General features: G+C 39.5%; 1 protein-coding gene across 2 annotated transcripts in view; it reads right to left on the bottom strand.

The window, feature by feature from the left end:
• The window catches only part of LOC123772790 (uncharacterized), a 106,127-nt gene that overhangs the window by 25,828 nt on the left and 64,840 nt on the right, over positions 1-15,459 (bottom strand). For both annotated transcript variants that reach the window (XM_069303315.1, XM_069303316.1), the window contains exon 4: positions 3,509-3,677. In XM_069303315.1, coding sequence (XP_069159416.1) covers positions 3,509-3,677 — 169 coding nt within the window. The remainder of the gene's footprint in view (positions 1-3,508; positions 3,678-15,459) is intronic.

Genomic DNA, 15,459 nt, shown 5'->3' with positions numbered 1-15,459 from the left:
GTCACCAGGTCCTTCACTACAACTTCCATATTGCTATGATGTCCTGGCTATGATATTGCTGTCATATATATTGTCATATATGTCATTACCATATTGCTATGATATTGCTGTCCTGGGACCTCTGTTGTTTATAATATATATAAATGATTTAGATTCAGGTTTGAGTAGCAACATTTGCAAATTTGCCGATGATACGAAAATCGGTAGGGAAATTAATTCGGAGGAGGACTCACTATCACTTCAAGTTGATCTAGATAGGGTTTTGAAATGGTCAAAGGATTGGCAGATGCAGTTTAATGCTGATAAATGTAAAGTTCTGAGGTTAGGTAATGATGATAGAGTTACAAGATACGAGCTAGATGGTGTTGTGATTGCGAAGTCGGATTGCGAAAGGGATCTGGGAGTTATGATTAGTAAGAATTTAAAACAAAAGGATCAATGCATAAATGTTCATAATAAGGCAAATCGGACACTTGGATTTATTAATCGCAGCGTTAGTAACAAGACACCTGGTGTGGTTCTCAAGCTATATCTTGCTCTAGTTAGGCCCCATTTAGATTATGCAGTTCAGTTTTGGTCGCCATATTATAGAATGGATATAAATTCACTTGAACGTGTCCAGCGTAGGATGACTAAGTTAATTCCCCAAATTAGAAATCTTTCATATGAAGAAAGATTAACAAAGCTTAAGTTGCATTCACTGGAAAGGCGAAGAGTTAGGGGTGACATGATAGAGGTTTACAAGTGGATGAATGGACATAACCGGGGGGATATTAATAGGGTATTAAAAGTATCAACACAGGACAGAACACGAAACAATGGATATAAATTGGATAAGTTTAGATTTAGGAAAGACTTGGGTAAATACTGGTTCAGTAACAGGGTTGTTGATTTGTGGAACCAATTGCCGCGTAACATTGTGGAGGTGGGGTCCCTCGATTGTTTCAAGCACGGGTTGGACAAGTATATGAGTGGGATTGGGTGGTTATAGAATAGGAGCTGCCTCGTATGGGCCAATAGGCCTTCTGCAGTTACCTTTGTTCTTATGTTCTTATGTTCTTACTTCCTTAAGTAACACATTAAGGAACCAACACGTGGAAATTATATTTTAGACTTAGTTTTAACTAACAGGGAAACGCAAGTTAATGACATCGAAATAGGAAGTGAGCTAGGGAACAGTGAACAAAAAGAAATCAGATTTAGCATAGAATGGAATAGATTTATAGAAGATAATTCTCTTAAAGTGACATATTTTCGAAAAGCTGATTTTAATGGAGTAAGAATTTTTTGGGGTAAAATAGATTGGAAAGTTCTGGGCATGGGGAGTGGGCCGGTCTTGGAGTGAGATGTGAACCCAGCGACTGGTGATGTAAAAAGAGATCTGGATGTGGTTTCAAAATATGACTTATTTAAAAAATATTCTAAGCAAAGCACAGGGACGTAATATACCATACAAATTTAATAGATTGAATAATAATGACCCGAAATGGATAACAAAGGATCTGAAGAACCTTATAAATAGAAAGAGAGATTGGAAAAAAAGGATAAAGAATAGGAAATGTCAGTTTAGAGCAAGAATTCGTCCACCTGTTTAGAAATGTTAAAAAAGAGATAAGGAAGGCAAAAAGAAACTATGATGTTCGCATTGCAGGGCCAGCAAAGACAAACCCTAATGGGTTTGTTCAGTTATATCGAACAAAGACTAGGGAAAGGATAATTCCTTTAAAAACTGAGACAGGTCATATAACGGATAATGACGAGGAGAGGAGTAGTATTTTTAATAAATATTTTATATTTGTATTTACTAAAGAGGCACTTAACAATATGCCTTCAGCCGAACAAGTCTATGTGGGTGGGGACGAGAACAGGTTGACTAGTTTACCAGTTACCAGGGTGAATGTAATTAAACAAATAGTAAAACTAAAAATAAACAAATCCCCAGGGCCGGATGAAGTGTTTGCCATGGTGCTTAAAGAATGCAAAGAGGAGCCTTGCAAGCAACTGTCTACCATATTTAATAAATCAATAGAGTCAGGCAGAGGGCCAGAGTAGTGGAAGGTTGCTAATGTGATAGCAATTTTTAAGAAAGGAGAAAGATCACTTGCGTCAAACTATCGGCCAATTAGCCTAACGTCTATTGTGGGAAAGTTAGTTGAATCGATAACTGCAAATACAATTCGACTTCATCTTGAAAAACATAAATTAATAAATGAGTCGCAACATGGTTTTACAAATGGCCGTTCATGTTTAACAAATTTGCTAACTTTTTATTCCAGCATAGTTGAGGCAGTTGATAGTGGTAAGGATTGTGATGTTGTGTACCTTGACTTTAGCACAGCTTTTGATAAAGTGCCACATGAAAGACTGATTAAAAAGATAGAGGGGCATGGTATTGGGGATGCTATATTAAGCTGGATTAGGGCATGGCTATTCCAAAGGAAACAGAGAGAACATAAGAATAAAAGAACAAATGTAACTGCAGAAGGCCTTTTGGCCCAAACTAGGCAGCTCCTATTTATAACCACCCAATCCCACTCATATACATGTCCAACCCACGCTTGAAACAATCGAGGGACCCCACCTCCACCATGTTTCGTGGTAATTGGTTCCACAAATCTACAACTCTGTTGCCGACCCAGTATTTACCTAAGTCTTTCCTAAATCTAAACTTATTCAATTTATACCCATTGTTTCGTGTTCTGTCTTGTGTTGATACTTTTAATACCCTATTAATATCCCCTTTGTTATGTCCATTCATCCACTTGTGAACACTATCATGTCACCCCTAACTCTTCGCCTTTCCGGTGAATGCAATTTAAGCTTTGTAAATCTTTCTTCATATGAAAGATTTCTAATTTGGGGAATTAACTTTGTCATCCTATGCTGGACACGTTCCAGTGACAGAAGAACAACACCAGGTGTCCCGTTACCAACGCTTCGACCACCAAATCCCAGCGTCTTATCTGCCATACTACGAACATTCATGCATTGATCCCTTGGTCCCAAATTTTTACCAATCACAACTCCCAGATCCCTCTCGCAATCCGACCCCGCAACCCCAACACCATCCAGCTCGCATCCCGTAACCCCATTATCATTACCCAGCCTCAACACTTTACATTTATCAGCATTAAACTGCATCTGCCAATCTTTTGACCATTTCAAAACCCTTTTTAGATCAACTTGAAGTGATAGTGAGTCTCCTTCCGTGTTAATTTTCCTACAGATTTGTGTATCATCGGCAAATTTGCAAATGTTGCTACTCAGACCTGAATTTAAATCATTTATATATATATTATAAACAACAGAGGGCCCCTCTGTTGTTCACACCTCTCAGAACCCCTCCCCTATCTCATGTGAGTTGACCTGTAAAAACACCAGCACACCCGACTATAATAGGGCAATTTTGCACTTGCTGAGAAAAAATGTCTATGACAAAATTGTTTGCACAATACATATACATACAAGAATATTGGTAATAAATAATTCCATAAATTTTTCACTGCACCTCCACTTTCCTAAACCGAGAAGCAACGTTGATGGTTGGGAGGATGTCGACGGAGGTGATGGTGAAGAAGGCTCCCAGGTCGACCCTCCACCAGGAGAGTGACGGGGAGGTGCCCAGTGAGTGGTACTGCGTCGTGTTGTTGCCGTCCACAGCCCGAGGTGACACCATGCTGTTGAGGAGAAGTACGTGAGACACGAAGCTGTTGGGGGGAAGTACGTGAGACATGAAGCTTTGGGGGGAACTACGTGAGACAGGAAGCTGTTGGGAGGAAGTACGTGAGACATTAAGCGGTTGGGAGGAAGTACGTGAGACAGGAAGCTGTTGGGGTAAGTACGTGAGACAGGATGATGTAGGGTAATTTGCAACGGTTTGCAAGAAAAAGTTGCAAGAAAATTAAATTATTCAATTGACAACGAAAATGATATTATAGAGATTTGAAAAACAATGCAACAGATGGGACAATGTGCAGAATCGGTCTAACCAACTTCGCTAATGCTGTACAGTGAACACAAGTCAGCCAGACGTACTCAGCTCTACATTTATGGCAAACATAAGAGTGTAGTTGCCAAAACACAACACAGGCAGTACAAGAGGATTCCGGTTTATTTAGCTCCATAAAGAAAAAGATATGCTTCAATATGTTCATAATAATTTCCAAGTTTTCCCCAAATGGTCCCAAAATTTACTGTTGCATATTAACTTGAGGGACCATTCAAGCTTGCCGCACAAATGTTACTCACGTAGTTCCAGCATGATGAAGTGATTTGATGAAATATCTGTCCCAATAATATCACTTAGTGTTGTTAGTAATGGGGTTAAAGTCCACCACATACAAAACGTTGTTGCAATCTCCACAAACGTTGCCAAAGGGTTATGGGGATTGCAATTTGTAAAAATGCTGCAGAATGTATTTGAGCAACATTTATTTAAAAAATGATAAAAAAATAACATATATAAGTTTTATAACATGCTGTTTTACTAAAACTATTTTATTTTTGATGTATTACAAACACATTTAACATATATAAATAACAAATTTATGTTCTTTCAGTAAAATTCACTAATGAACTGTGAATGTTATTTAATGGCTGTATGTAACATTCTTAAGGCATTTAGTTACTTGACGATTGGATTTAATTTGTCTTCATGATTTTGCTAAAATTTCCTCCTTAAATACAATTTGTCCCCTTATGTGTCCTAATAACATTAATATCATGTTTAAATATTCAATTTATGAATAATTCTTTAAAATACTTTATATAAATTGTAAATGTTGCTTGACTGATATGTTAAACATTAAAAAAAACATTGTATTATTAGAAGATCCTATTATTACCTTTCATGATTTAGCTAAGATTTTCTTTTCACATCACTATTAGTCTTTTTTTCTGTATTAACAAAATTATGTTTTCAGGTATGAATATTAAATGAAATTTAACTAAATGAAATTGTTGTATTTTATCAGTAAAATACAAAATTTTAAATATTGTGTCATAGTTGCATGAAAGTTATCTTGAGTGCTATGTTGAGATTATTTCGGGGCTTCAGTGTCCCCGCAGCCCGGTCCTCGACCAGGCCTACACCCCCAGGAAGCAGCCCGTGACAGCTGACTAACACCCAGGTACCTATTTTACTGCTAGGTAACAGGGGCATAGGGTGAAAGAAACTCTGCCCATTGTTTCTAGCCGGCGCCTGGGATCGAACCCAGGACCACAGGATCACAAGTCCAGTGTGCTGTCCGCTCGGCCGACCGGCTCCTGGAAAGTTGCTCCTGGAAGTTGATGGAAACATTTAATTTTTAAAAATAATTAGAGGTGGAGGAGGGGAGGGAGAGGCAGAAGTAGTGGTGGAGGAGGAGGAGGGGAGGGAGAGGCAGTAGTAGTGGTGGAGGTGGAGGAGGGGAGGGAGAGGCAGTAGTAGTGGTGGAGGAGGAGGGGAGGGAGAGGCAGTAGTAGTGGTGGAGGAGGAGGGGAGGGAGAGGCAGTAGTAGTGGTGGAGGAGGAGGAGGGGAGGGAGAGGCAGTAGTAGTGGTGGAGGAGGAGGAGGAGGGGAGGGAGATGCAGTAGTAGTGGTGGAGGTGGAGGAGGGGAGGGAGAGGCAGTAGTAGTGGTGGAGGAGGAGGAGGAGGGGAAGGAGAGGCAGTAGTAGTGGTGGAGGAGGAGGAGGAGGGGAGGGAGAGGCAGTAGTAGTGGTGGAGGTGGAGGAGGGGAGGGAGAGGCAGTAGTAGTGGTGGAGGAGGGGAGGGAGAGGCAGTAGTAGTAGTGGTGGAGGAGGAGGAGGGGAGGGAGAGGCAGTAGTAGTGGTGGAGGAGGGGAGGGAGAGGCAGTAGTAGTGGTGGAGGAGGAGGAGGAGGGGAAGGAGAGGCAGCAGTAGTAGTGGTGGAGGAGGAGGAGGGGAGGGAGAGGCAGTAGTAGTGGTGGAAGAGGAGGAGGGGAGGGAGAGGCAGTAGTAGTGGTGGAGGAGGGGAGGGAGAGGCAGTAGTAGTGGTGGAGGAGGAGGAGGGGAGGGAGAGGCAGTAGTAGTAGTGGTGGAGGAGGAGGAGGGGAGGGAGAGGCAGTAGTAGTGGTGGAGGTGGAGTAGGGGAGGGAGAGGCAGTAGTAGTGGTGGAGGAGGGGAGGGAGAGGCAGTAGTAGTGGTGGAGGAGGAGGAGGGGAGGGAGAGGCAGTAGTAGTAGTGGTGGAGGAGGAGGAGGGGAGGGAGAGGCAGTAGTAGTAGTGGTGGAGGAGGAGGAGGGGAGGAAGAGGCAGTAGTAGTGGTGGAGGAGGAGGAGGGGAGGGAGAGGCAGTAGTAGTGGAGGAGGAGGGAGAGGCAGTAGTAGTGGTGGAGGAGGAGGAGGGGAGGTAGAGGCAGAAGTAGTGGTGGTGGAGGAGGAGGAGGGGAGGGAGAGGCAGTAGTAGTGATGGAGGAGGAGGAGGGGAGGGAGAGTCAGTAGTAGTGGTGGAGGGAGAGGAGGAGAGGAGGGGAGGTAGAGGCAGAGGTAGTGGTGGAGGAGGAGGAGGGGAAGGAGAGGCAGTAGTAGTGGAGGAGGAGGAGGAGGAGGGGAGGTAGAGGCAGTAGTAGTGGTGGAGGTGGAGGAGGGGAGGGAGAGGCAGTAGTAGTAGTGATTGCTCTATTTTTGTATTCAATCAATTTTAAGAGGGCATATCGATGTAAAATTAAAAGTGGTTCAATTTGCTTATAAACTGTTTTATGAAATGGTTATAGAAAGGGCTGCAGCTGGTCCAAGTTTCATCATCACACCCTAAACAGAAAAGGAGAAAAAAAATAAACAACGAATTATGCAACGAATTTTCAAATAGTTTCAGGGAACACATGTGTCAACTAAAATCATTTCTATAACACTCAGATATTAAATTAAGCACATAATAAAGGATTCTAGTGATCAGTTTTATCAAAAAAGTGTTTAGTGCAATAATATAATTTTTCAAAGTTACCCTACTAAAAAAATATGCAATATATGATATTTATAAATTTTTATAAAATCAACAAATAGACTTTGGACTAAAATGTCTACTAGAGTCTGTAGAAGCAGAAACGCTACATATAAGGTGTAATTTGCATGTAAATTGATTAATAAATGAAAGCTCTGAAGTAATTTGAAGGTGTAAATTACTTTCCAGAGTAAAATAAAGATCCAAGTTCGGCCACCTGTAGCTGAGCTTGACTTCAACAGATTTCGTTCATAATTGGCACCCTTGCAGATAGGCATCCATTGAGCAAGGTGTACAAGTTTCATGCAAATCCCTTGATAACAAACGAGAAAAAAAAATTGGCCAAAAAAAAAAGAAAAAAAAAGAAAAAGAAAAAAAAAATTTAAATATAAATATATTGAACATACATATTACAATTATTACAAGAGTTTGTGCTTCTACAGCACATAGTAGACATTTTAGTTGACACATGTGTTCCCTGAGATTATTTGAGAATGTTGAACATTCGTTGCATAATACGTTGTGTATTTTTTTTCTCCTTTTCTGTTTAGGGTGTGATGGTGAAACTTGGACCAGTTGCAGCCCTTTCTATAACCATTTCATAAAAAAATTTATAAGCAAATTGAACAATTTTAATTTATAACGATATTTTTTGATATGCCCCCTTAATCAAGTTTTGTAAATTAAAGATCTCTGAATACCTAGGAACATAATTCTGGAAAACTTTAATAAATGGTGAAAACTAGATATATAGTAGTAAAATTCTGGAAGAGTGAAAATATAGACAATTTTCCACATAGAACTGTTTTCTAGTTAAAACTCTATAGTGTGAAAGTTATTGCACTGTGCCTGGAACAAGTGGTTCTAGATATGGTAATTGTTGTCATCTTCTTGCTTAGCGGTCATTGTTAGCGAGAGGGGAACACATGGATGGTCGAAGATCTAATGATGTTTTAGCTAGATTTTAGAGAGGGGGTAGGGATATTGAATCTAGTTATATCAAATCAGGGAAAAGGATGTTTTGTTGTTTAAACATTGAAAAGATTGCTGGTATGTCAACCTCACAGTCAGGATTCAAATGAGTGGATTCAGCTTTTTTGATGCTGGTTAATATTATACAATCTGCAGATTGTAAATTGTTTAGATAGGGTTGATTTTTATTTTTTTATTCATTGATTTAATTTTTATATAAATTAAAGGATTTGGATAAGGAACAACATGTTAATTTGTATTCTCACAATTGTTTCTTAAGAGTTTGAGCGAGGGGGTTGTCCCAGCCTAATTGTTTATAATATTGTATTCTTAATAAATTGGATTGTATAACACGCTCGCATGTTACTTACTGCGGGAGTGAGCTGCTGACCGGGCCTTGACATTAAAAATCAGTGCAAGGGTAGAAATTAAAAATGTTGTCACGTATAATTTTGTATGTAAAGTTACCTCAGATGGTTGCTCTTTTAAAAGAATAAATTCTCTATACTCCTTGGCTGTATGCTAAAGGAAGGAGTAAAGATTGATATAGTCAGGTATGTCATCTGTCAAAAAATGTATATATAGAAAGAGTGGCTGACTTTGGTGAGCCGGAAACACCAACCTTAGGTCAGGTCGCCAGAGGGAGAGGCTGGTCTAACCCCCCCTCTTCCCCCTACCCCACCAATTCAAACCTCCACTCTTCATCAAGAGCATTACTTACTGTTGAGAGTATTGTATATCGGAGTCTTGCTCCAAGCTATTTCACAAAGAAAGAAACTACGTAGTAGTTCCTTCTAATGTGACGAGGATTCTGGGACAAGAGCAGTTTTTTTTAAGGGAAATTCCTGCATGGGCCCCACTAAGTGTTGCTTGTTTCTGTTTTACTTAGGCGGAGTGTGAGAATTTATGACTCGTATCGAATTTTTTACAAAATCTTCAGTAAGATTTTGCCCAATGTGTTTAATAACTTTTGCTCTGTTGAATCTAAGATGAAATCTTATTGGATTTGTAACTGTGCACTGTGTTAGATAGTGTTCCAGTGGTCTGTTGGGCATTTCCTCTCATCTTCTGGAACCTGTAAATCTATTTCCCATGCACATGGGTATCCAAGCCTGATGCGATGTAAGTTTTGTTGGAAATTTCCAACATAATACAACACTGTTTTATTATTATTAATTATTACTAAATCTACTAATCACTGTAGTAATTAAAATTAACCAACCGTAGAGTTCACATGTACTAATAATTGGATCTGTACAATAAGGCTAGAATTCTTACGTCACCAGACGCCAGTATTGCGGCAGATTCCATTATAATAAGCACATCTATATCCAGTGTGTCAGAGAATTGAGTTTGATTCTCTATAAAACAACGGTGTTCTGTGTGATAATTATTTACAGATAACCTGACTCCCAAATAATGCCAAATAGAGCGTTTCTAGTTACAACTGTTATCTGGTAATAAATTTGACGTCACGTGTGAATGCCATGGAGAGACTTTAATTCATCTCCATTGCTCGTTTACCATCGTAAAACGAGCAAATAATAATATTTAACTCCTCTGAATAATAAACCCGTCCTTATCCAAGCATTTCAATCGCAACTGCGAGAAATGATATTATTCGTAGTAAATAATTTGTGTATCAAATGCGGGACGCGGAGCGGGGGGCAGAGGAGACGCCATTACACGAGAAGACGCCACCGAAAACGGGGAGGAGGAAAGTCGCCACTGTGAGGTGTGAAGAATTGTTGCAGAATATAGCAACTTAGCTGGTGTCAGTGTCACAGGATACATCGTGGTGAACCGTCAACGAGAATTAACTTGACGTTCAGCCCGGAACCTGTTAATTTGTTCCGTGTAGCCCAACGTGACCGGCCAGAGAAGCGCGTCAACATCTAGGCTAGGCTCGACACCACGTGTTCGTTATTACGACGCCAGAACCTAGGACGCGAGCTTCGGCAAGCCTCAACTTACACAGTGCCCAATTAGCTAAGTACCTTTATTCCCTTTTGATGCATCATTATGGATAGGTTATAGCCGGGTAGCTTGTCGTCACGCCGAGCGACTAAAACAAAACACAGGTTATTATCTGTTTCCACTCTCCATTTTAATTGCATGAACATAGATATTTAGCAGCCTAATATGTTGCTACTGAATATATCTTGATTTACAGCTTGTGTGTGAAGAATTCCCCGAGCTGTCATTTCCCATGTTAATCATCTCCCAGTGTTCCATGATGAGTTCAGGAGATTCCGAGGATGATTCATGACCGATGTCTTGGAAAACGTCTTCAAGCTAAGACCCTTTTCCGTATTCCATTAATTACATTATCTGTAGTGTATTATTACTACGGATCACTGTTTTCTGGATTAACACGTGTTTATTATAATCATTAATTTCTGATGTTCATAATCTATGTTCTTATTGGTGACAAATTCAATGATTCTATAATTGGTCTTGGGATTAGATTATTGCATAATGAACTGGTGCACGAACCACACTAGTTCCTAGACATATATGAAGTTCTAGTAATACCCCCCCAATGTAGGTGTTTGAGGCTTTGATTCAGTTAAATTATATACAGCCCATTAATTATATAAGTGATTATATTCTCTAGTATTTATCCATAGTTACTGCTTCATCTAGGAATTTTCTAATGATCACATTTTATTAGTTTCCCTCTTTACTATAAAAGCGGGTGGTCCTTCGTAATTGATTTTCATTACATTAATATTTAAATAAATAGTCAAGCCCCAAATGTCCCACATTATGGTCCTGATCGAACCGGATAAACATAAATTATAATTATAAACACTAATTAGTAATAACTAATCCCTGTGTGATGTAATCTAGACTAACCATTTAATTAATTGTGTCTACCAACAGCGTAACATAGGTTAGTCTAAGTCACACCAATTCATTGCTACTTACACCTCATGTATAAGGTAGCACTCGTGGGACACAGTTAATTGCCCACAACACTTAGGCCTACACTTCATACTGAAGTAAGAATCTTTAGGTCACCAGGAGCAACAGCTCTTAACTTGTATATTAATCACTAACACCAATTATGTATTAACTATTTGGGCTATACAAATATTTCAATATATGACTGTCAGCAGACTGTCCATAATAGCCTGAATCCATGTTATAATTACTGATTCACTCAAGTCAGTGGATCATTAACATTTTAGGATCCAGTATACTAATATAAATTGCTGATCCCATACTAATTAATCATTACCAACCCTGATAACATTTTATTCCACAATTAGGAGTACATTCAGGAGTTAGATATTATTTACGGCAGTAGAATACTTGCCAAACACAATTAATTCTTTTGTGTTCATTTAATTTCTTATACACATAATTCTACTAGTGTATATATATAAACTATAAAATCCAAAACCCAAAAATACAGCACAATTATTTGCACATTACTGCACCACAATATAATCTTTGCCAACCTTTATTAGGTAGCAATTTAGGCTGTGATTGTGCTGAATTTGGCACAAGCATAGACTAAATAAATTTGTAGTTTCTGAAGTAGAGACTCTCACGACTAGGCTTGAGCTAGTTAGTGGCATATATATTATTCATTTTGTGCTGACCCTATCAAGGGTGGGATTAACCATTTATTGTGTAATTATATTTTATTGCATATTTCTATGTACATCTTTGAGTGTTACTGTAAGTTCACTACCCATCCAAGGCTGATTTTGAAGAGCTAAGCTGAGGAACACCTGTAGTGAGACCAAGGTACCACTCAAATCTTAGTTACTTATTATTAGGTAGATAGCTAACCTCTAAATGAGGTAAATTACAACCAGCCTCAAGAAAATATCAGGCTGTCAATAATTATACCTGCTCTACATCAAGGAGCAGACCCCATAGCTGTACAAGTAGCTATATAAGCCCTATCAGGCTCAATTTACCACAAGAATGAATCCTCTAGAAAGGAATGCAAGATTCTTGAGAATTCTTCAAGTTCGCCTAGGAGAACTCCTTATCAAATGTGACAACTGTATAGAAACTAGCCCAGGTGACGTCTACAGACTAGTAAGTTCCATAAGGAACGTTAACCGAAATTATGACTATATAAAGCCTGTAATCGAATCTCTTAGGAACTTACTCCAGGTTGGTCCTACTGACTCAGACAAATTAAGTCTGACAGAATCTGATCTTGACATCTATGAACGTAGCGTTCAAAACAGGTTAGACCAATATGAAAGGGTGCTTGCGAGGCAAGATATTCCCGAGTGGATACAACAGATCATTAATAGACCTACACTCGGGCAAGTACCCAGCTCAGATGAAATACATGAGCTACTTCAAGATGAGGAGAATCCTCTAATCAATACTGATCACTATACAGGATCAACAACTGAAGTTCAACCTTCATTTTCTAACCTCTCATCTAATACAACTTCACGTGTTGATTTGTTTACAGAGTCTGATCAATTTTCAGACAGCTCTTCTCAATGTTCCCTGGATTCTATAAGTTCAATACATGAGGCTATTGAATTAACTAGCTTATCACAAGAACCCAGAGAAACAAGTGAAGCTGCAGATGAAACAAGTGAAGCTGCAATAATCAGTGAATCTGAACCAGAAAATGATAAAGCTAATGCTGCAGCAGCAGCTGAAGCTGTAATTAAAGCTGAGGCTAAGCAAGAAGCCTTAAGCAACACAAGTAATGGTCACAATTGCTCACAAGAGCCTTCTAAAGTAAGTGTTAACAATGAGAAGACTATTATTAACCTTGTACACCAATTACTAGATTTATCTTCACCAGAACAATCAGTTGACTCTTTACAAGCCTTTAGTTTCCAGCTTGAGTCACTGTTAAATTCCTTCAGTGTAGAGGGGATGGATCACCCAATTGCTGAGTGGATGGCAAAAATTGTCATCCAAAGAAAATTGTCTGGTGACACACTTAATAAATTATATGTATACCAGAATGGTAATACCCTGTCAATGCAGGATATCTTTACAGGTTTGCGCAATATGAGCGATCATACAGCAAACCAGGTACTTAATGCTTCATCTGAATGCACCAAAACTGTACCCACATCAGTTTCCTTACCTGAAACTCCTAAAGTGACACTGTCACTAGGTAACAAGGGTGCTAATAATCAATGTAATAACAATGAGTCCAACACTGATTCATCAGTAAGGCCTAAGAGCCCCACAGGTGCTCCTAAGAGATCTAATAGTCCAAAGAGCACTCCTAATAACTCCACAGGTGCTCCTAAGAGACCTAATAGTCCAAAGAGCACTCCCAAGAGCCTAGTAATGGCTCCCCAGAGTACACCAAGTACTCACAAGAGAATAAATAACAAGCAAAGGCAAGCAGCAAAACCATCACAACCTGCAGGTACTGTTTTACCTAAACCGGTAACTCCTAAACGAGCTGTAGGATGGGGAATGTGCTTGTTTTGCAATCAAAAACATTCTCTGTACAAATGTACTAATTACCCTAATAGAGACACAAGAGTCAGACGACTCAAACAGTTACACAAATGTACTAGGTGTCTCAAATCACATAATGTTAATAGCTGTGAAACCCCACTGAACACCTGTCATAGGTGTAGAAGGGGCAAGCATCATGCTGCACTGTGCAAATTAGTTAGGACAAATTATGTCAATCCTAGAATAGGAGGTAGAGAATCTACACCAGTACAGTGCTGCAAGGTGCGAGATGTGTACAGCGTAATTTCACAGGCATCTCAAGTGGATGCTGCCTTGCCTACTGCCCAACTTCAAGTAAAGAACAGAGGAGCCAAGATCACCACTCGTGGACTATTTGATCAAGGTTCCCAGAGAACTTTCATTACTCAGAAAGCAGCAGAGGCACTTAATTTACAACCAATCAGACAGGTAAAATTAAACTTGTCAGGGTTCATGATAAATCGAGGAACCCATGAATACTCAGTAGTTCAACCGCTTGTACGACTAGGTAGTCATGCCAAGACTGTCCAAGCCATTGTTGTAGATCAAATACCTTTAGACTTAAATATTAAAGGTCTGGGGTACACAGCCCACTTCTTGCAGGAACGTGAAATTAATTTGGCTGACAACAAGTTAACGTCTGACCACCTTAACAATGTAGATGTACTAGTAGGAGCCGACTACTATTACCAGTTCATAACTGGACATGTTAAACGATTGGGAATGAATATGCTCCAATCTGCAGGTGGCTACTTACTTACAGGTAAAGTTCTGAATGTGAACAAGCCTAAGCCTGCCAACAATAATAAATTAGTCAGCAGTAAATCAATTCTCCAGCAGCAAGCTAAAAGGAGAAACACAGCTGAGTAATAAACTCAGATTGAATGTAGTGCAATTAGTATTCGCCGAGATGTTTCATAGCTCTCAGTGGAAAACCAGTGGTCCGTACTCAAACAAGTACAAGTCACAGCGACCAAGCCATTGAATCCACTGCAGACCTAGAATTATTCTCGACAAGTAGTAATTGACCACACTCAGTCTCCCTAGGTAATTAATAATATTAGACTAGAGAATCTAGCACTCCCTAGGTAATTAATAATATTAGGCTAGAGAATCTAGCCCTCAATGCCACTGGCATCTCCTGAATTTAGTAATACTATGAAGTCATCAAGCAACTTCTGTAATTATAAATTCACTAGGACCACTGGTCCACAATACTTGCGCTTGAGGTTTACCGAGAAAACCTTCTTAATACAATGTTTTCTGCACTAAGAGTTAGTGATAAATACTTGCATCAATTTTGTTTGAGTTGTTTTTCTTTCGTTTCTGCTTAATTAGTGTAGAAACGCAGCACGAACAAACTTGCAAACTTACCAATACGTAAGTGAATCTACAGAGAACTAATAACCCGTGAAACGTTTAGGTTGGGAAAATGTTACAAACGATCTTGAATAGGATTAATCGTAGCAGTAATTTAATTTCCAGCAATCTTAGGTTTCCCTTTGTTTAATGCATTATCGTTAAACATCAGCATTGTTAATTAACATGCTTCATGAGCTTAATATAGCTCACCTTAGAATTAATGTAACAATTAAGTGCTTACTGTTCCCCATGCGAATACGAGCTTAATATTGCTCGCCATGATAATTGAACGCTTTGATGTTCCCCATGCCACGAGTACTGCTCGCCATGATAATTGAACGATGCAATACTCTACCTCGCTAGTTCGAGCTCACTGTAGCTCACCCTGTTAACTCTGTTAACGAGCTCACTGTAGCTCACCCTGTCAACACTGTTGACGAGTTCAATAAAACTCACCCTGTTAACTCTGTTAACGAGCTCACTGCAGCTCACCCTGTCAACACTGTTGACGAGTTCAATATAACTCACCCTGTTAACGAGCTCACTGCAGCTCACCTTGTCAACACTGTTGACGAGCTCAATATAGCTCACCATGTTCACGAGCTCAATATAGCTCCCAACGTTAATTCGAGTACATTTTTGCTCACAATTAGCTTAGTCCCTTACTTAGGTAGGTTAGAAATTTAAACCATTTATTTAGGTAGGTTTAGGGACTTTAGTTAGCGTCAACTGAGT

This window comes from Procambarus clarkii, chromosome 50 (genome assembly GCF_040958095.1).
Source record: "Procambarus clarkii isolate CNS0578487 chromosome 50, FALCON_Pclarkii_2.0, whole genome shotgun sequence".
Classification (NCBI taxonomy): Eukaryota; Metazoa; Arthropoda; class Malacostraca; order Decapoda; family Cambaridae; genus Procambarus; species Procambarus clarkii.
This window is presented reverse-complemented; position numbering and strand designations above follow the sequence as displayed.